The sequence below is a fragment of the Pleurodeles waltl genome, chromosome 2_1 (assembly GCF_031143425.1).
Source record: "Pleurodeles waltl isolate 20211129_DDA chromosome 2_1, aPleWal1.hap1.20221129, whole genome shotgun sequence".
Lineage (NCBI taxonomy): Eukaryota > Metazoa > Chordata > Amphibia > Caudata > Salamandridae > Pleurodeles > Pleurodeles waltl.
Genome location: NC_090438.1, coordinates 215,287,063 through 215,309,361, shown reverse-complemented (window position 1 = coordinate 215,309,361; position 22,299 = coordinate 215,287,063). Strand labels below are relative to the sequence as shown.

General features: G+C 45.6%; 1 protein-coding gene across 2 annotated transcripts in view; it reads left to right on the top strand.

The window, feature by feature from the left end:
- Positions 1 to 22,299, top strand: part of FMR1 (fragile X messenger ribonucleoprotein 1) — a 385,399-nt gene that overhangs the window by 281,255 nt on the left and 81,845 nt on the right. For both annotated transcript variants that reach the window (XM_069212420.1, XM_069212419.1), the window contains exon 14: positions 21,337 to 21,419. In XM_069212420.1, the coding sequence (XP_069068521.1) occupies positions 21,337 to 21,419 (83 nt within the window). The remainder of the gene's footprint in view (positions 1 to 21,336; positions 21,420 to 22,299) is intronic.

Sequence of the window (22,299 nt, the reverse complement as noted above, 5' to 3'; positions counted from 1 at the left end):
ACCTTTGAATTCTCCACCAGTGTCAGACTGGATTTGGAACATTTTTGTGAGCAAGTACCCCTGCTCGCCATTTGGTGGCGTTGATCAGCTCCACCTCCATTCCGGATAAGATGTCACAGGTCCTATATAGGCGCCACCCGACAAGCTGACTTCAGTGCTTTTCTTTCTAGCAGCTGAAGCGCTGATCCGAAGAGAGCTGACTGACTTTTTTTGTCTCTTTGTCAAGTGCTTTTTGAGTTTTACTCCTTGTGCATTGAGGGATGTCTTCTAGGCTGACTTTAAGCCCTACGGGGGGATGTCTGTGACGGATCCGCACCTCATGTGTCTTTGATGCCTGCAGCACGACCCAGACCCGAAGACATGTTCCGATTGGCAGCATGCATCCGAAGTCTTTGAGGGAGCCGTCCCTCAAGCTGATGGCGGCCCGGCGTTCAACTCCGCGCAAGTCAAGATCTTGGTCAAGAGGAAGGTCCTGGGATTAATTGCAGTGTCCCACTCCAGTTCCTGGGGATGATCAGGTGGGTCGAGGCACGCCGAAGGGCTCCCAGGGATCCAGTCCTGGATCCAGACCCAGCGCCAGTTGTGGCACCCTAGCCTTCCCTTCCTAGTGGCGCTGCCCATACCCAAGGGCGGCACCATCCCAATCGTAATAGCTGAGTCCGACACAGAGCAGGGTGGGCGTCGTACGACTCTGTCAACGGCAGGAGCTTTACCTCCTCATTTTGATCCAGAAGCCTTTTTCTATGTGCTAGGCTTTATTGATGAAGGGTTGATCGACCTGTTAGAATGCCAGCCCCATGAAGAAATGGACTGGTATGAAGGCTGGGGTGAGGCTAGCGGACTGGACACATCAGAAGATACTGGCATGCTTTCTCCCCCTACTTTGACTAGAGAGAAGGGAGCTTCTTATGCTAATGTGGTGAGGAGAGATACCTAGGTCCCTCAGTTGCCATCAAGATTAATCTTTTCACAGAGGTGCTGTGACCGGGAGCCTTCACCTCAGAACCAACACTGCTGCCGTTCAGTGATGCCCTCACTGACATCCTTCTTGTCAGCACCCAGCACAAGGGCTCCTGCACAAAAAACAAACCCAGCACAGGGGCTCCTGTGAACAGAACGATTGTCCGCTGCCATGGCCCCACACCTGGGATCCAAGTTTCATAATGCAACACGCCACCCCTTGGCGTGTTCCCTTCCACTCCCCCCGGATAAGTATCCAAAATGTTAGGCTTACTTGGGAACATGATGATGTCTTCCACCAGCCTTACATTGCTGTCCGTGAACACTGCATACCTTTTGTGCCATTAGTCCCATACACTATTGGGATACATTTGCACAAGTGCTGCCACAGGTTCTGGAGGAGGCCCGAGCTGTACTCTCTCAGGGAATTGTCGACAGGAGACACACGGTCAAGTTCACAATTTGTTGCGGACAGAACACAACCGTCTGGCTAGGCAGACTGGTTGCTTTGACAGTGGTTCTACGGCGACATGCCTGGCCGAGGACATCTGGCTTTTCAGGGGATGTCCAAGCTTCTTTGATACACATTCCCTTTGGTGGCATCTGCCTTGTCGGAGAAAAGACATACTAAGGTGTTCAAGCGCATCAATAATTCTAGGGCTACGGCCAGGGCCTTGTGACAGCCTCTCACCCCCCTAATCACCTTCACCCCTACCCCAGTCTGCCTTTCATGGCAATGGAAGGGGTTTCAAACTGCGCCCATTCCTGGTCAGCCACTGCGCACTCTGCCTAGCCTCTGCATGGCTGAGGGTGCAGGACCCACCATCCTTGTCGGTCAGGTGGCCAGCAGTCTGGTCAGTCCCCAACCTCGTCCCCCAACCCCATCCAACCAGCAGCAGCCTCTAAACCTTAATATTTTGACTCACCCCCACCGTGGGCCAGTTGGTAGCAAGATTGTGGTTGCTATTCCTGCTACTTTCTGGTTCCCAAAAAGATCAAGGGTCTTTGCCCTATCCTACACCTTGGGTCCCTCAATCTCCTCCTCACGAAGGACTAGTTCAAGATGCCACTTTGGCTCAGGTTCTATCTGCCCTGGACAGTAGCGTTGGATTTACAGGATGCTTATTTTTATATCCCATCTTTCCAACCCGCAGATGTTAGCTGCGGTTCATGGTAGGCCACAAGCCCTTTCAGTCCACCGTGCTCCCCTTTGGCCTTACCAGCACCCCTCAGATGTTCACCAAGGTAATGGCTTTGGGTACAGCTCATCTGCAGAGATCAGGGGTTTCACTTTTCCCCTGTCTTGACGACTGGCTGTTGAAGGCAAGCTCACCCCAGGCTGTCGTCTCCCACCTCCAGACTACGGCGGACCTCTTGCATTAGCTGGGGTTCACTGTCACCGTGCCAAAGGCACACCTGACTCAATCTCAGATGCTCCCTTTCATCAGAGCTCTTATGGACACAGTGCAGTTTAGGGCATATCCTCCCGAAAAGCGAGTCCAGGATATTCGGGCTATGATACCAATGTTTCAGTCTCTGTCCTTAACTTCAGTGAGAATGCCTTTGAGGCTGCTGGGCCTCATGGCCTCCTGCATCCTGATAGTTCAAAAGGGCAGCTGGGATATGCAGGCTCTGCAGTGAGACCTGAAGTTTCAGTAGACGCAGCATCAGGGGAGACTCTCAGACAAAGTCCAGACCTTGGGAGGAACTGCGAAAGCTCTTCAGTGGTGGCTAACGGATCAAGATTGGGTCAAGGGCAGATCCCTCTCCTTTTCCTGAACCAGACATCACAGTTGTGACATGCATCACTCCTGGGATGGGGTGGCCACACTGGAGAGGCAGAGATCAGAGGCCTCTGGTCTTCGGCGAAATCCTGGCTTCATATCAGTCAATTGGAGCTCTGTGCGATTCGACCAGCATTGAAAGCATTTCTTCCCTCTCTCAAAGGGGAAAGCAGTGCAAGTGTTCACGGACAACACCACCTCCATGTGGTACTGCAACAAACAAGGTGGAGTGGGGTCGTGGCCTCTTTGTCAAGAGGCCCTTTGTCTCTGGACTTGGCTGGAACATCAAGACATTTCCCTGGTGGTTCAACATCTGGCAGGCCCCTGGAACTTCAGAGCAGACGAACTCAGCAGACAATGCATAGTTGATCACGCATGACGTCTCCATCCAGAAGTGAGGCAAAGTCTCTTTCAGCAGTGGGGAGAGCCTTGGTTAGATCTCTGCCTCCGCAGAGAACGCGCAATGTCAGCTGTTTTGCGCTTTGGAGTTTCCAAGGTGGCACTCGCTCGGCGATGCCTTTCATCTCGAGTGGAGCTCAGGCATCCTGTACGCCTTTCCGTCCGTACCACTTCTGCCCAGAGTTCTAAAGAAGATGAGGCAGGGCCGGGCCCAAGTTATTCTGGTGACTCCAGACTGGGCACGAAGAGTCTGGTATCCCGAGTTATTGAACAAGGCCATAGCTCCGATAAGACTGCCCATTTGGGAGGATCTTCTGTCGTAGCAGCGGGGGGGGGTCATCCACCCAAACCTGTCCACTTTCCGCCTCCATGTGTGGAGATTAAGCGACAACAGTTGACAACTTTTGACCTTCCACCCGAAGTCAGTAACGTCATCTTAGCAGCCAGGCGTACCTCCACCAAAATGGAAAAAAATCGTGGCATGGTGTATTGACATATGTGTCGATCCTCTCTCTGCACCTCTTTCTGAAGTTCTGCTCTTTGTTCTCTCTCTTGCCCAGCAGGGCTCTGAATGGGGCACCCTCAAGGGCTATCTTTCTGCTATCTCTGCCTTCCTGAGACTACCTGAAATCTCTCATTGTAGGGAGGTTTTTCAAAGGCTTCACACATCTCTTCCCACCTATCCCGTTTATCATGCCCCAATGGGAGTTAAACGTAATCCTCACATATCTGATGTGCACAACATTCGAGCCGCTTCATAGCTGCCCTTTACATCTCCTAACCATCAAAACTGCCTTCTTGGTTGCCATTACCTCAGCTTGCAGGGTAAGTGAGCTCCAAGCTCTGTCATCTAAACCACCCTTTCTGGCAGTACATCCTGACAAAGTGGTACTCCGTACTTGGGCTTCTTTTCTCACTAAAGTGGTAAAACCCTTCCATGTGGGTCAATCCATCACCTTGCCTACTTTTTACCCACCCCCACATCCTTCACATAAGGAGGAGAGACTCCACCGCCTGGACCCAAAAAGAGTGTTGGGGTTCTACCTTGATCGTATCTAAAGACTTCTGAGTGGATGATCAACTGTTTGTGGGATATGTGGGAGTGAAGAAAGGGAAGGCGGTGCAAAAGAGAACCATTTCACAATGGGTCCTCCTATGCATCAGTATGTTCTACGCTTTGGCTAAGAAGCAACCCCCTGAGGATTTTCAAGCTCACTCAACTAGAGCAACTGCAGCTACCACAGCGTTAGCACAAGGCGTTCCAGTCCTGGATTTCTGTCCGAAGCCACGTGGGCATCTCTGCACATGTTCACCATGCACTACTGCCTGGACAGTCAGGTCCGTAGGGACGGCTACTTTGCTTGTTTGGTCCTATAGGACTTCCTGGTGTGATCTTGGTTCGCAGACCACCGCCGGGGATGGTATTGCTCGGGTATCTATTTAAAAGCTAAGGAATCTGCAACTAGAAGTCTCTATCAGATGTACAAGTTACTTACCTTCCGTAACAATATATCTGGTAGAGACATGTTCTAGTTGTAGATTCCTAATCGACCCGCCCATCCTCCCCGCTCTGTGAACTGATTTCTAGGGGCAGGAGCTTTCCTTAAAGTGCCTTAGCTTTGGCACAACACTATCAGTGTTCTTCATGGCTCCGTGCTTCTGGTGTGGAAAGTCGTGAAAGAAACTGACGTCAGCGCGCCGGGGTGGCGCCTATATACGACTGCGACGTCATCACGGTGAACATGACGCCCATGGAATCGAACGACACCACCTGACCATGCGCAGCATTCCTGCTCGAATAAAAGTCTTCGGATTCAGTCTGACGCCTGGAGGAATTCAAAAGGTAAGGAATCTGCAACTAGAATATGACTCTACCAGATATATCTTTACCGAAGGTAAGTAACTTGTATGTATGGTCCCAGTGGCACGCCTCATAAAAAATAAATAATATGGAGCAAACATTTGTGTCTAAAGTGATTCAGTGTGTGATCTGTGGTGAAATATCTGCAAGTCCAAGGGAGGATTTCGGCTTATGTCCTGTGCCAGAAGGCTCTTATGCCTTTAGACATGGCTGGTCTGCCAGTGAATATTTCTGTTCTCTGGTGATCAACTTCCTGGCGGCATTGCTAAACTCCAGTGCCGGAGTTTAGCAGTGCCGGAGTTTAGCAGTGCCGGAGTCTAGCGGACCACGAATGACAGGTACACCAAGAGGTGGCTTGGGCATTTTCCAACAATGGTGCACACCATGGCTTTATCTTTTTGTCAATGCAGAGAATGCCCAGTGTGAGCACTTTTGGACAAAAAGTCAGTCTCTCTCTCCGGCTCTCTTCTCTCTTCTCTCTCCTCTCTCCTTGAAATTCCTATATACCTTCCCACCGCTGCCTCTCCTGCCTTGATTTCTGCATCAGGAACAACCAGTCTCAAGACATCCTAGTGGTGCTGGATTGAGCCATGAGAATGTGGTATCCAGAACATCTAGGCATGAGCATTAATATTCCAATGAGGCTGCCACGGCTGGAAGATCTTCTGTTGCATTAAAGGGGTAGTCTTCTGCACCAGGGCCTGCACAGTTTGCATCTCTGTGCTTGGAAATTGAGCCACAACAGTTGACATTTTGGCCTTCCCCCTGCGTTCATTGATGGCATCCCTCTACTAAAATAATGTACACCAGCTGTTGAGAAATATTTGTGGCTTAGTGTGGCACCCACCAAATTGAAACACTTTTGTCCCTGGCCCAACAATAACTTGCTTTGGGCACTGTAGAAGGCTATTTAACAGCTCATTCTGCTTTTTTCCTTTTTTTAAATCTCCTGTTGTGATGAGATTTTTGCAACACTTACTTCCACCAAAAACCTTTGTGGGACTTCAATTTAGTACTCACTTTTTTGGTGTGTACCTCTTTTGAAGCACTACACAGATGTCCCTTGAGACTTTTGATGTTGAAAACTGCCTTCCTCTTCGTCATAACTTCTGGTGCAGACTCTATTAACCCTACTTATACAACATTCTTCCCGGATAAGTTGGTGCCAAAAGTAGTAATTTCCATTTCATGTCAGGCAGGCTGTCACCCTTCCTGCATTCTTTACTCCACCTCATCCATCCATCCATCATTTGGACCCTTAGAGAGCACTAAGTTGATATATGGATCACACCAAAGAACTTTGGGTGGACGATAAAAAACGGGCCATCTCCCAGTGACTTTTTCTCCGCATTAAGATCTGCTACAAACTGCCTAAAAGCAGCCTAAAGAAGGCTTACAGGCTCATGAGGTTCATGAGGCTTATGAGGCCAAAGCCAGACCTACTCACCACTGCAGTGGAATGCGGCATGCCCCTCCTAGATAGTCAGCAGGTGGCTTTATGGGCATCATTACATATGTTCACGTAGCACTACTCTCTCGACTGACCGGTCGGTTGAGAGGCACTTTTTGCCCTCTTGGTCCTGCAGGACCATTTGTCTGAGCCATTTCACAGACCCAGCACCTTGTGATGCACTACTGTGTTATATATTCACAAGATGAGGAATCTACAGTAAGACGTAGTCTTCATATGAACAAGTTACTTACCTTCAGTTACAATCATTATGGTGGATTCTGTATCTAACCAGAGATCCTTCACCCCACCAGCCGATTAAGGAATTGAACTTTTTCCATCTAAAAAGGTCTCAATTGAGAGATCTGCTAAAGTGTTATGTTGTTCTGCCAGTAGGCTCTGCGACTGTGGTTGCAGACAACCTAAAAAAACATCTGATATGAGCTTGCATGGTTGGCTCTAATATGCAACTCCTCTCTACTTCTGGAGTGGAACAATGTCCGCACAGAGCTGCATGACTTGACCTACCGGCATGCAGGTATACTGCTTCAAAAATTCCTGATACAGTGTGACACCTGGGGAATATTCAAAAGCTGAGAAATCTGCAGTTAGAGTATCCACTAGAAAGATTGTTACCAAAGATGAGTAACATGTTTGTTCTTTGTCGGCAGAGTCTTGACCTTAACCCTAAATACAGATTTGATTGTTTTACAAAGATGTCAGACATATTGTACTTGTTGTTTTGTTCTACAAATTCCCTAATTTGAATAACAATCTCAGCTGGCTTGACTGCATCCTTAAGAAGTGTACCATTGAAATGCCACCTTTGGTTTATTTTCGTTGAGTAATGGATGCAGTGGAGCTGTCAATCGGGAATGTATTGGACTAGTGCCACATTCTCCCTCAAAGCCTTTCATACACACAATTACGTCCATGTGTTTAGGAGCAGTGGTGATGATCTTAGGATGCTTTCCCTCCTCTCCTTGGAGGGAGCTGCACTTCAGTGATGCTCCAGGTATAGAATGCATTTTGTGATTTGCACAGTAGCTGCTGAGGGAAACCAGCCGGTGCTCAGCTCTGGTGTATGGTTATGCCTCACAGACGTCACAAAGAACACTGTTCTGCCATTTATCCAAGTGCTGTGCAGGTGGCCCCCACTACTGAACAACAATGGTTGTGTTTTTCTCTAATCTTTTTTAGAAGTAGAAGTGACAGCTTATTTGAGATCTCTAAAGTATAAACACTTATGAAAAAAAGCAAGAGTTCAAATACTGACTGGTGCTCATATTCTACATGGACTGTAATACCTAGACTGTAGTATGTCTTTGAGTGTTCAGGATGAGGGTTTCTATATTCCCATTGGCACTTGCAACACAAAATTACTTAATTTGCCGTCATGAGACAGCTTTTGCAAATGCAGCCCTGCATTATGTGATCTTCTCCATGACACACGATTTATGGTAAAGATGTCAGCAAGAGAGGTACATATTTCCTCCTATATGGAAGGTTCTCATTAGGACAGAAAACCATCTACAGTACACATTAAGTCCTGAAATAGACTATTGTTCAAGACCCTGTCTCACTATGTTCATTTAGGTCGTATCACTGTATCAGGAACGGTCTTTCCCCTCAAGGAAGAGTAGCATGATTATGGGAGAGAGTTCCCTTCTCGGACTGCTGCTTCATGCATTTTCTTTTTAGTGGAAGCCCAGGCTCTGAATTACATAATCTGATAGAAACTTCTAGCCTCAGATTCCTTACCTTAGACAATTCCCCAGGTATCAGACTGGATTTGAAAATCTTTGAGCAGTACCTCTACCCGCGGTAATTAGTGGTGTTTGGTACTGCATCGACTGTGTCATCCCTGCCTGATGTGCCATGTGTGGTGCCTATGCTGGCGCAACCCACACACATTGACTGGTTCTTTTTTTTTTTTATACCAATCAGCGCACATCTGGAGAGGGCTACCCCCAGTTAATTTTTGACTGACCTTTTTTTTAATTTTCTTTTTTTGTCAGGGATATTTTTGAGAAATTATTTCTGTGCTAGGGATGTTCCTTAAGAAATCAACAAGTTTTAAGCCATGTGGTGCCTATCACAGGTAGATGTCTGTGCAGATGCACATTTGGTTTGTTTTGGTGCTTGGGGCATGACCACAGCTCCAAGACCTGCAAAAACTGCTGCTCTATGAACCCGAAGGCTGTGAGGGAACCTTCCCAGAAGCTCCTCACTGCCTGACGTTGGACAGCCCTTGACATTCAAGATCCCAGAGGCGCGGAATGTCCCGGGATACCTAGCAGAGCCACTCTGTGCGTTTCGGGTCCCAGTCTAACTAACCATTAAGTCCCACAAACACAAGAAGGTGAAGTAGAAGCATTCTTTGACTTCCCTGCAACAGTTCAAGTTATTGAATAAGGCGCTGGAAGGTTGGCACTCCAGGCCTTGCCCTGTCGTGGAGCCTCTGCATGGTTCTGCCCTACTCCCCCTAGACTTTCCCAGAGTGACACACACCCAGTAAAAAAGATCTGTGAGGTGCTTTCATCGAACTATTCTGGACACAGCGCAGTTTCGGGCTTATCGTCTAGAACGACGAATCCAGGATATTCAGGCTATGATTCTGATGTTTCAGTCTCTATCTTGGATTTCAGTGAGACTGACTCTGAGGCTGTTGGGCCTCATGGCCTCCTGCATCCTGCTAGTGACACCAGCCTTCCTGGCTCTGCAGTAGAACCTGAAATCTCATTGGGCACAGGATCAGGGGAATCTCTCTGACCTTGTCCAGATCTTGGAGCGAACTGCAAAAGATCTACAGTGGTGACTGACGAACCGCGATTGGGTCAGAGGCATCCCTCTCCCTTTCCCAGACCTCTCAAGAAGATCAGGAACTACCAGGCCCACGTTATTCTTGTGGTTCCAAATTGGGCACATAGAGTCTGATATCCCAAACTCCTGAGCATGAGCATTTGTCTTCTGATCAGGCTGCCCTTTCCAGTAGTTCTTCTGTCACAGCAGCAGGGGGACTGGTGCAACCTTTGCCTTCATGCTTGGAGATAAAGCGATGACGCTTGACAGCTTTCGACCTTCCACCCGAAGTTGGTGACGTTATTTTGTCCCTCCAACAGGGCAGTATATGCCTCCTCTTGGGCCAAAGTTGTGGCATGGTGTGCATCCTAGAACATCAACCCCCCTTTATGCACCCCTATTCCACATTTTACTGTTTGTTCTTTCACTACCAAAGCAGGGCTCTGCTCTGGGCACTGTAAAGGTTACTTAGCAGCCTTTTCAGCTTTCTTACAGTTCCTGGAGCAAGTTTTCTCGAAGGATTTAAATACCTGTTCTTCCCAAGACCATTCATCATGCCCCAGTGGCACCTCAATCTGGTCTTAACATTTCTCATGTGCACACCCTTCGACCACTGCCCACATGGATTCCTCACCCTAAAAACACAATTTCTGGTGGCCATAACATTGGCCAGGAGGGTCAGCGAACTGCAAGCAAGGGTATTGTAGAGGCAAAAGTAGATGGGACTAATGCTCTATTTGTGGTAGTGTGGACGAGAGGTTAGGCTTATCAGAGGGTAGTGCTAAGTATTTGTTGTAATCACAGAGGCAATAAATGAGAGACACACTCAATGAATAAATCCAAGACCAATTTATTTAGAAAAATAATACCTCTTTTTATTTATGTTTCAAACCCAAGAACTACGTAATCGGCTAAGTAGACTTTCAAGCATAAATATGTTCTAGTTTCAAAAATAGACAGTGCAATTTCCAGAGTTCTATGTGTGATTCTGTGGAAGAAAAATAATGTTCAGCTTTCACAGGCTTAACGACTTACAAAGCCAATATCAGTACCACACCAACAGGTCACACCGGGTGGCACTGGGGCAGCCGGGTGCAGAGATGCTATAAGGCATTGGGTGCCCAATGGTTTCCTTTGGGAGATTGACCCCCGTGACAAACGGCGGGCTACAGGTTTTGACTGTAAAGCTAGTCGGGCACAACACTTAGGTAGGTAGTAGACTTGGGGTGCTTGGGGACATAGGTGCACCTTTTGTCCTTTTCTCCTGTGCCCAGGGGCCCACAGATGTAGGGGTGTCTTTTGGTGTTGGGTTTTCTCGTCCCGGAGCACTCGCGGTCGGGGTACCCTGATTTGAGGCTGCAGGCATTGTGCGGCAGTCTGACCATTGGTGGGCTTCTCACTGGGTTGAGGTAGTCTGGTGCTGAGGTCACTTCAGGTGTTGGTTTCACAGGCTGCAGAATCCTTGTTGGATACTTTGTTGCTGACCAGGCCCGCTGCTTATGGGAGTCTGAGTCTTTTTAGAAGGCAGGCTTGCTTGCTGGGTTTCTTGCAGCTGCAGGACAAGTCTTTTTTGTGCACAGTATGGTGAGGTTAGCAAGCAGGGAAGGGCTGGTACCGGGTCAGCTGCGCCTGCTTCTTCCTCTTCTGTGGGGTTGATTCTTCTTTGTCCTTCTTCTTCGTAGGTAGTCAGGATCTGAGTTCTAGGGTTCAGGGGTGCCACCTAAATACTCAATTTAGGGTCATTTACAGGGAGTACGAGGCGGCAGCCAGTGGGCTTGCCCACCTTTCAGGTGACGTCACCCTTCTTATGACCACTTCCGCCCTCACTGTGACCTCTGTTTTGCCTCCCCCAGCTGCACCTTGTTTTGCTCCCCACCCTGTGTGTTTTCTGCCCGCTATGTGTTGCTTTCCCACCTATGTTCCTTACCTACCCATTTTGTTTGATCGCACTTAACTTAATTATTACCGATCCAACTGAAATCATAAAAAAAAAAAAAAAGCAAACAACAAACTGCTTCTGTTATTTTGTAGGAAGGTACAAGCTTGCCGCGGACGCCTACCAAATAATGCAGTTGTCAGCATATGTCACGTACTGCACTGGACTTCTCACCTCTGGATTTCGGATTGGCGAATACACCAAGGGGGTGATTCTGATTCTGGCGGGCGGCGGAGGCCGCCCGCCAGAATTCCGCCCCCATTATACCGCTCCGCGGTCAGAAGACCGCGGAGGGTATTATGAGTTTTTCCCTGGGCTGGCGGGCGGTCTCCAAAAGACCGCCCGCCAGCCCAGGGAAAAACTCCCTTCCCACGAGGATGCCGGCTCGTAATCGAGCCGGCGGAGTGGGAAGGTGCGACGGGTGCAGTGGCACCCGTCGCGTATTTCAGTGTCTGCAAGGCAGACACTGAAATACTTTGCGGGGCCCTCATACGGGGGCCCCTGCCGTGCCCATGCCATTGGCATGGGCACGGCAGGGGCCCCCAGGGGCCCCGCGACCCCCCCTACCGCCATCCTGTTCATGGCGGCTTTCCCGCCATGAACAGGATGGCGGTAGGGGGGGTCAGAATCCTCATGGCGGCAGAGCGCGCTCCGCCGCCATGAAGGATTCCCCCGAGCAGCGGTAAGTCGGCGGGAGCCCGCCGACTTGCCGCTTCTGACCGCGGCTGAACCGCCGCGGTCAGAATGCTCGTGGGAGCACCGCCAGCCTGTTGGCGGTGCTCCCGTGGTCGGTGGACCTGGCGGCCACCGGCCGCCAGGGTCAGAATGACCCCCCAAGTCTTCTACAGGTCCTGGATACTCCCAGATAAGGGCGACCCCTTCTAGTAGCCACGGTGTCGCTTGACAGGCTACGCCAAAGCAGACCGTACCCTCCAGAAGGAGTTCCAGAGGGAAAAAAAAACCAACACTGGGGAAACAACCTCTAACAGGAACTCCTGAAGGAAAACAAGAAAAAACAGGACTTGACAACAGGAAACAAAAATAGGCAATATCCAGGGTAAAAGGCAGGAAAAAAGGAACAGGTAAAAATATCCCAAGGCAAAAGCAGGAACAAAGAACAGGCAAAAATCTCCTAAAGCAAAAGCAGGAACAAAGAACAGGCAAAAATCTTCCAAGGCAAAAAAGCAGGAACAAAGAACAGGAGCGAACAGCACAACCAGAAGGAAGTGTTTGCAACGCAAGGAGGAACAAGACTGACTGACTTATATACTGAGAAAAGGGAAGTGACATCACAGGAAAGGGAAGTAACACCATCTTGGATTGGGAAAAGCCCATAGACCAGTATAGGAAAAAGGAAGTAGTATAAAAGAAAAACAGAGCATGCTGGGACAAAAACACGAAGAAGACAAGATGGACACAACATGGATAGAGACAGGCAAAAGGACCAACAAAAAAACCCACCACCAACAACAAAAGAAGAAAAAAGGCTACAAGTAAGTGTAGCGTGACCGGAAGCGAAATATATGCTTCCCAGAAAGCATAGGCAAAAAACGCGGGGAACGGCGCTCCAAATATCGCTAGCACGTTCCACCCGCGAGGACAGAAAGAGACGCCGCCTCAGAGCGCGGCGTTACAGTAGGTCCCCTCCCGAGGCACCAGGTTTGTCAGGATGATTGTCAAAAAACAGGCGAACCAAACGGGGAGCATGGACAGAGGAAGCATCCTCCCAAGAACAGTCACTGAGAGGGTATCCTTTCCAATGGACCAAAAACTGTAGCTTGCGTCGAAAAATTCTGGAATCACAGATCTCCTAGACTTCATACTCAGGCTGTCCGTTGATAGAAAGAGGAGGTGGACGTTGGAACTGACGATGGTAAGGATCAGGAACAAAGGGTTTTAATTGGGACACATGGAAAACAGGATGAACCCTCCAGGTATGAGGTAAGCGGAGACGCGCAACTACAGGATTCAGGATGTCTGAAATTCGAAAGGGTCCATAAAAACGTGGTTTGAACTTATTGGTGGAAAACCGGGATGGTAGAAATCTGGAAGAAAGCCATACCTTGTGGCCCACTTGATACAAAGGTGCGGCTTGCCGATAATGATCCGCCTTTCGCTTCATAGCTTGTTTCGAAGCTAGGAGAGTTGTGTGAAGTAGGCCCTGGATTCGATGGATCTGTCGTGAAAAAGAAGTGACTGCAGGCACAGAAGAGGATGTTCGAGAAACAGTAGTGAAAGTCCTCGGATGAAATCCATAAGTACAATAAAAGGGTGTGGTCTTGGCCGCACTATGTATTGTGTTGTTATAGGAGAACTCGGCAAGAGCAAGATATTCCGACCAATTGCTTTGTGTGGCATTACAGTAACATCTCAGATACTGCTGAAGTTCTTGATTCACTCGTTCAGTTTGCCCATTCGTTTGTGGATGGAAACCTGAGGATAAAGAAACCTCAATGTTAAAGAAGGCACAAAAGGCTCTCCAGAAACGTGATACATATTGAGGCCCTCTGTCCGAAATGACCTCTTGAGGAAGACCATGGAGACGAAAAATATCCCGTAGAAAAATGCGACTCATTTCTGGGGCCGTTGGTAGTTTCTTCAAGGCTGAAAAATGGGCCATCTTAGTGAATGAATCTACGGTCACCATGATTACTTGGTTACCAGAGGAGGTAGGTAGAGAGCATATGAAATCCGTGGATAGAGTACACCAAGGAGCGGAAGGAACCGGTAAAGGTCTTAATAAACCTGCCACCTTAGATCGGGGTGTCTTAGTCTGGGCACAGACTGGGCATGCTGACACATAGGTTTCAGTGTCTGTCTTTAGCGACGGCCACCAAAAAGATCGCTGCAGCAGCTCCTGGGTCTTCCTGATACCTCGATGACCGGCTATAGGAGAATCATGGCACATTTGCAGGGCTTCTGTCTGCACTTTCTTGGTAGGTAGGAAAAGAGCATGTTGATGGTAGAAGTAGTTGTCCTTCTTCTGCAAAAAAGGAGTCACTTTATCCCATTCTGATGCAGACAGAAACTGGTACTCGGATTGAATGCGTTCTTGAAAAGATTGAGTAGCTCCGATGATCCTGCTAGCCTCAATAAGATGTGGAGAGGAGTTCTGGGCTATGTCAGGATATCTGCGGGATAAGGCATCTGCCACTAAATTCTGGGAACCAGGTATGTACGTGATCATGAAATCGTACTGGCTAAAGAAGAAAGCCCATCGAGCCTGACGACTGTTGCGACACTGAAAGCTCCGAAGACACTGGAGATTACGGTGATCAGTCCTAGCTTCAAAAGGCTCTCTGGAACCCATCAGGAAATGCCTCCATTCCTTACAAGCTACTATGAGAGCGAGTAGTTCACGTTCCAGTACAGAATAATTTCGTTCAGCCTCTGATAGAATATGAGACAGATAAAAGATAGGATGTTCCAATCCATCATTGTCTTGCTTCTGCAGCAGAACTGCTCCAATAGCTCTGTCTGAGGCATCAGTCACAACGATAAATTTCTTGGTATTGTCAGGATGACGCAACACGGGTGCTTGGGTAAAGGCTGTCTTTAATTCTTGAAACGCGCGTTCAGCCTCCTTGGTCCAATGAAACCCTTCTTCTGGTTCTCTTTCTTAATTGTTTGTGTTATGAAACTTTGTAGGTGGGCAAAGTTCTGAATAAACTGACGATAAAAGTTGATAAACCAAGAAAACATTGCGTTTCTTTAATGGACGTTGGAGAAGGCCAATCTAATATGGCAGTGACATTGTCAGGATCCATGGATATTCCGTGTTGATTAATACAAAACCCGAGATACCTTACTTCAGATTTATGGAACTCACACTTCTCAGGTTTACAAAACAATTGGTTCTTCTTGATTCTTTCCAGGATTTGCAGGACATGATCTACATGGTGCTCAGGATCACTGGAATATATCAAGATATCATCCAAATAAATGACTACATATTGGATGAGTATATCAGAGAAAACTGAATCCATAAATCGTTGAAAAACATAAGGGGCGTTGGTCAGTCCAAAGGGCATAACACGATACTCATAGTGCCCAAAAGGGGTACGGAAAGCAGTCTTCCATTCATCTCCTTCCTTGATCCGAAGGAGATGATAGGCACCCCGTAAGTCTAATTTAGTAAATATCTTGGCTCCTTGAATGGCATCCAATATATCTCTGATTAAAGGCAGTGGATATCGATCCTTAATCGTTATTCTGTTGAGTTCACGAAAGTCCACACAAGGACGCAGATCCTTGGTCTTCTTTGGGACGAAGAAGAGAGGAGCCCCAGCGGGGGATGTGGAAGGAGCAATCAAACTGTTGTGTAAGTTGTCGTCTAAATATTCCCTTAGCACCTTCTTTTCTTGGTCTGTCAGAGAATACATTCGACCGAAGGGGACGACTTCATCAGGAATTAAAGGAATAGCACAGTCATAACTGCGATGAGGTGGCAAAATAGGATTACTAGGTTTCTGAAAAATCCTGATATATTCCTGATAACAATCTGGAACCCCTGGATACTATTGATAGAGTTAGTGTTATCCTTAGTTGACTGACAGGACCTTTTTGGAGTCCAATAAGAAGTAGTGGAATAACAATTCTGTTGACAAAATGAAGACGTTAGGGATATAGTTCGTGTTTCCCAATTGATATAGGGGTTGTGACGGGCTAACCAGGGAATTCCCAAAATCATGATGTGATTTGGTGAGGCTGTGAGATCAAAGACAACGTGTTCTTGATGCTCACCAAATGTCAAACAAAGAGTAGGAGTTGAGGCCACCACAGGTCCTGAAGTTAACGGAGAGCCATCCACCGTGTGAACCTGCTCAGGAGTTTCTTTAGGAGTGCGGGGAATTCCTTTACTCGTAGCCCAGGTCTCATCCAGATAGAGTCCACTGGCTCCACAATCAAGGAGAGCCAGAAGATGTTCTTCTTGATCTTGTGAACTTTGTAACTTGACAGAGAGGATAAACAGGGTGGACATGCTTTCTTTGGAGGAACATACTGATGGTACTTCAGCTCCTCCCGTCTCCTTCCTCCTTACAGGGGACGGGAGCTGGCGTTTCCCGCAGGCCTTGAGGGACGTATCGGACAACTACGGATCAGGTGGCCAGCCTTACCACAATATAGGCAAAGTCCCCTTCGTCGTCGTTCCTCCCTTTCTGACTCCGTCAATGGCCCACGAACCAGATCTATCTGCATGGGCTCTTCATGGGGAGGTGGAGAGGCTTCAGATGGACTATCTTCCGTTCGCCGACTGCTAGCACGGAAGGTACCGGACTGGTATGGAGCTCTAGTTCTACGTTTTTCCATCTTGCGCTCTCGAAGTATATACTCGATGTTCATAGATTGATCCATTAATTCTTTTCAAAGAACAAGCTGGAGAAGAGTGTACAAGCTCATCTTTAATTTCTTCACGCAGGCCTCGGCGGAAAAGGGTTACAAAGGTGCGTTCTACCCAGGAGGTTTCAGCTGCCAGCTGTTTGAAGCGGGTTATATACTGCAGTACATCCTGATTACCCTGCTGAATGTCACATAAGGCTTCTTCAGCTGCTGCTTCTACCCCAGGTCTCTCAAACATTTGTTTGAAAACAGTCAGGAAAGCGGAATAGTTAGCCAGGACTGGATCATCTGCAGAAACCAGAGGAGTCGCCCAAGCAAGTGCTGGACCAGACAAGGCGCTGATCAGATAACCCACCTTAGCCTTATCCGAAGAAAACTGGAGTGGACGAAAGGCAAAGAAAACCGTCAGAGCGTCCAAAAATTCCTTCATCTTTAAAGGATCTCCGGAATATCGAGGAATAGTAGATACAGGCAGTATGTCCATTGATCGGGAAGACAATACCTGTCGTAGCGCAGTGTTCTCTGCCCGCAACTGTTGTAACTCTTGGGCTTGTTGTTGAACAGTCTGTAACATGGCTTGAGCATTTTCTGACGCCTCTCCCTGTGGATCTTCCATGGCGTTTTCGCAACGCAGAATCTTTTGGCGTTGCAATCTGTCACGTACTGCGCTGGACTTCTCACCTCTGGATTTCGGATTGCTGAAAACACCAAGTCTTCTACAGGTCCTGGATACTCCCAGATAAGGGCGACCCCTTCTAGTAGCCATGGTGCCGCTTGACAGGCTACGCCAAAGCAGACCGTACCCTCCAGAAGGAGTTCCCGAGGGAAAAAACCCCAACACTGGGGAAAAAACCTCTAACAGGAACTCCTGAAGGAAAACAAGAAAAAACAGGACTTGACAACAGGAAACAAAAATAGGCAATATCCAGGGTAAAAGGCAGGAAAAAAGGAACAGGTAAAAATAACCAAAGGCAAAAGCAGGTACAAAGAACAGGAGCGAACAGCACAACCAGAAGGAAGTGTTTGCAACGCAAGGAGGAACAAGGCTGACTGACTTATATACTGAGAAAAGGGAAGTGACATCACAGGAAAGGGAAGTAACACCATCTTGGATTGGGAAAAGCCCATAGACCAGTATAGGAAAAAGGAAGTAGTATAAAAGAAAAACAGAGCATGCTGGGACAAAAACACGAAGAAGACAAGATGGACACAACATGGATAGAGACAGGCAAAAGGACCAACAAAAAACCCACCACCAACAACAAAAGAAGAAAAAAGGCTACTAGTAAGTGTAGCGTGACCGGAAGCAAAATATATGCTTCCCAGAAAGCATAGGCAAAAAACGCGGGGAACGGCGCTCCGAATATCGGTAGCACGTTCCACCCGCGAGGACAGAGAGACGCCGCGTCAGAGCGCGGCGTTACAGCATAAGGTTTTTTTCCTTGTTTATTAGCAATGTTCCACAGCATCAAGGATGCACCGTGACTAAAACCATTAGCAAAGCAAATTTATCCCTAAGGTGAGACCAATTGGCTTTGCCAATGCATGTTATTTAATGTGAACTGCTATTTTCTCCAGTATTGGATCTATCATAGATTCACAAGCTTGAATATTCCACGTTGTCAAAGTGGAAGTCCTGTGGTACCTATAGTTTAGCATCATAGGCTTAAATGGCAATGTAAATACTGCTTAATAGCCTATCTACCTCCTTTTCTAAAAAAAAAAAAAAGACCTTGACCTATAACCAATCAGATGTCCGCACCCTCTAGAATACTCTCAACAGAGGCTAATTCGCTCAGATTTCTGAGCACTAGTGTGCTTTTAATACTTCTTATAAGTGAGTGGAGCCTCTAAGGGGAGAAGGGTGGGTTGCATGTGAATCTATGAAAGATACCAATACCGGAGAACTACAGTTACAGGTAAGTAGCTTATTTTCTTCTCCACTATTAGATCTTTCATAGATTCACATGCTTGAATAAGAGTAACAAGCAGTACAGTAAGATAACAGATATGTTCCTCATTGATACCCACAATTAGTGGGTGGAGGGAAAAATAAAGAGGCTCACCTTAGTCAAAAAGATGTCTTAACACTGCATGTTCCAAAGCTGTATCCGTTTTACGTCTCTCATTCAGGCAATAATATTTTGTGAATGTGTGCCTGCTGGACCACGTTGCCGCCTTGCAGATGTGTTGAATTTGTACTCCAGCATAAAGAGCCGTTGATGTTGCCTGTCTTGTAAGGGCTTACCAGCTTGTGCATGGCAAAACTTTATAGTGGCAGCCATCCATCTAGCGATAGTCTCTTTGGTTACTGAGAGACCTTTTTGGATACTGCCATATGCTAGAAATAGCTAGTCTGATATTCTTATATGAGGAGTCCTGTTAAAATAGAACTTGAGGCATTGTTTGATGTCAAGAGAGTGCAGGGATTTCTCTGCTGGCGTCTGTGAATTTGGGAAATAAGTTCTAAGAACCACTGGCTCATTTAAGTGGAAGTCCTATGGAACTTTAGGAATAAACTTAGGGTTTGTTCGCAGGATAACACTATTTGTTGTGAATTGCAAGAAGGCTTGTTTAACAGTAAAAACTTGTATATCGCTTACCCGCTTAGTGGAACTGAGAGCCAAAAGTATTGCCGTTTTCCAGGTAAGATATTTTAGCTCCGATTTATGAATTGGTTCAAATGGTGGCTTCATTAGCTGCCCTAGGACAATGTTGAGAAACCACAATTGTGGGGGTTTCAAACAGGTGGAAAGGTTCAGAATAGCCCCTTGAGGAGATGTTTAATCATGCATGTGGATCTATGTAGATAACAGTACTGGATAACTACAGTTACAGGTAAGTAGCTTATTTTATTTCTACATCTCATACACATATTAGGTCAGCATTAAGGATGGGATGCTATCTCTTTAACCAGTGGTTAAATCAGCAATGTCATATTTATCTGAACCTTGTAACACTGCCACCAACATTTATTTTGTTCAATGCCTAAGACGGAGGGAAGATGTAGGAATATGTACAGGTTACTCAGCAAAGTCTCTTGTCTAGTTCTAGTTGCCATCTCCCCCTTTAATGTTCATAATCATTAAGGCTCCCAGTTTTCAGTTTTTATTGATTTTTACAGATAAATACAGACAGAAAACAATGTCTTTCCTGTCTGTAGTTATTTTTTAAACATGGAAATAATACTGAATATTGTGCTTCTAATGAGTAGCTTTCCATGCTGTCTGTTATGAAGTCTGGCTTGATTCACTGTTGAAGGAAGAAAGGACGAGAACGGTGTTCCGTCGATAAGATTTGAGACATAGCCAAATTAACGGCACAGTACTCATTTTTAAACAATTTTATTTATTTGATGAAATAGTGGAATATACAAAGGGGAGGAGTAAGAAATACTCTCTGGATGAGGATATGATTTGGTGACTAATATTGAATGTTGTTATTAGTATGATTCATTATGGAATTAACATGGATTGGAGAATATAAAATCGTCCTGAGGAAAGTGGTGAAAGGACTGTGAAAAAGCACCGAAACGCGTTGACGCAAGTTGAATTGCTGGACTTACTGGAACTGGCCAAGAATAGATGAGATATTGGTTGCATGAATCAATTGGCCACTGTGTACCTAATTTGGGACAGCAAAAAGACAGCAGACCAGGGAGGGTGTCTTGTGTTCGGTCTCCGAATTTCGTTAGGCCTGAGATTGTACAGGGGCCTGTTGGCTTTTTAATGATTGTCTCTTTTTAATGTTTGTCTTTTATATTTCTATTGTAAATGGGATTATTTATTACAAGGGCCTGTTGGCTTTTTAACGATTGTCTCTTTTTAGTATTTGTCTTTTATATTTCTATTGTGTATGGGATTATTTATTAAATATTATTTTTTATATTCCTTTATTAAGATTGATCATTAGAGTGATTGAGTGTATGAGAAGAGAATTGAGTGGTGGATAGTATGATAATTCCCCCAGGGGGTTATTTCTATTAATCACTGTGAATTCCAAGCCAAAATATGAGCAGATAGTCAGCATGGGGAGTTAAAACAGTATAAAGTATCTTTAAATACAAGCATATATTAAAATATATTTGTGGTAAACTGCTAGTATCTACCTGTAGGTGTATTGTTTTGCTATATTTGGCTGCTGAATTTGCTAAAACGTGACAGGCATCAAAGTATGAGTGCATGTTTATCACTTAAATAAATGTGAAATGTACCATTTTTTACACCACTTATTTGCAAACTACAAAATAAATATGGTTAAATAGTATTAAGATGGCCAAAAAAATAAATATGGATAAATACAGACATACATATTTAAAAACAACAAAATAACATTAAAAAAACGGGAGCCCTAATAATAAGTTTCAAACCCACGCTCACTTTTCTAAATAAGATTGGTAGAAGTACAGACTGATAGAAAAACTGAAGAAGGTATACTTAAATGTGAGGAAAGAAAATTGAAGCGTGACTGAAAAGTATGTAAATATATCTAGCCCAAAAATAGAACTGTATATGTGTAGGTGTCAGGTTGCTCAATTATGTCACTGCAGTGGGAAGGCTTCCAGTTTTCTCTAAGAAGACTTGCACTACTCTGGCCTTTAACGTCAGATGGAGGTTAGGCAAATCAACTAAGCTTACAAAAGTGCTACAGTGAATACCAGAAACGTTAGAAAAAATGACTTTGTTGTGTAGATTGATTGTTGTAAAATTACTACTGCTTAAGAAAGGAAGAACTAATTCAAATTTGGACTTGCACTGTAGTTCTAGTTGGAAACAACTTTTATTAACAAAAATTGCATTTTTAGTGAATGATGAACAGGCACGACCAGATAATCGTCAACGTAATTCAAGAGATGCTAAAACCAGAACAGCAGATTCATCACTCCAGGTAAACTATGTGTGAGAGTGTGTTTGTTACTTATAGTTAAATTTCAACATCATATTGATTTATTTATTTTTTTAAGTACAAAAACAGGAGTGGTTATAACAGGTATTACAATAAGTAGTAAGAATATCAGCAAATACAGTGTCTCAAAAAAAAAATCTTGTTGCATAATTAATTGTCTATTTTCTTCTAAAGAGTAAGGACTTGCAAAATAATCTTAAAAGTACAACATTTATATAATTGAATTTGAATGTTTTATACTGAGGCACTTATACAGAGGTTGTAAGTTGATACCTGAGAATGAGGTGTCAGAATGATGCATTCATGGTGTTTGTCCTATTGTAATGTCAATAACATTTTTTATTTGGCTGTGCAATTATTCCTTTGATGTATACATATGAATAAGCATCACTGTCTACTGGAAACATTAAACTGCTTTCAAATCTTTTTTTTAATTTAAAATCTAAACACATTAAACAAAACTGAATTAAATATCATCCAATAAATGTGTAAATGTGTTTACATTTGATTAAGTTATCTTAATTCAAAGCTCACATAGCTTGCCTTTGGGGAAAAACAAACATTGTAGGCCTATTAGTATAAGAAAAGTAACATTAAACAAATTAATGGGACCAGTAGAAGAGACACAAGTAGCAGTAGTATCAATTGTTGATGTGCACTGAAAGAGGCGTTCATTAGTGTGTTTTTCATGTAGTGGTAAGAGAAGTACTTGCCGCAATGGTGTTATTTTTGCACTGATTGTATGAATAATAGTAGGAGCAGTATTTGTGGCTACAAACCCAGTGCCAGCCATACGCGTGAGGTACCATTTTTATCAGGGGAAGTGTGGGAACAGGAGGTTGTAGGAACTATGTGGATCTCC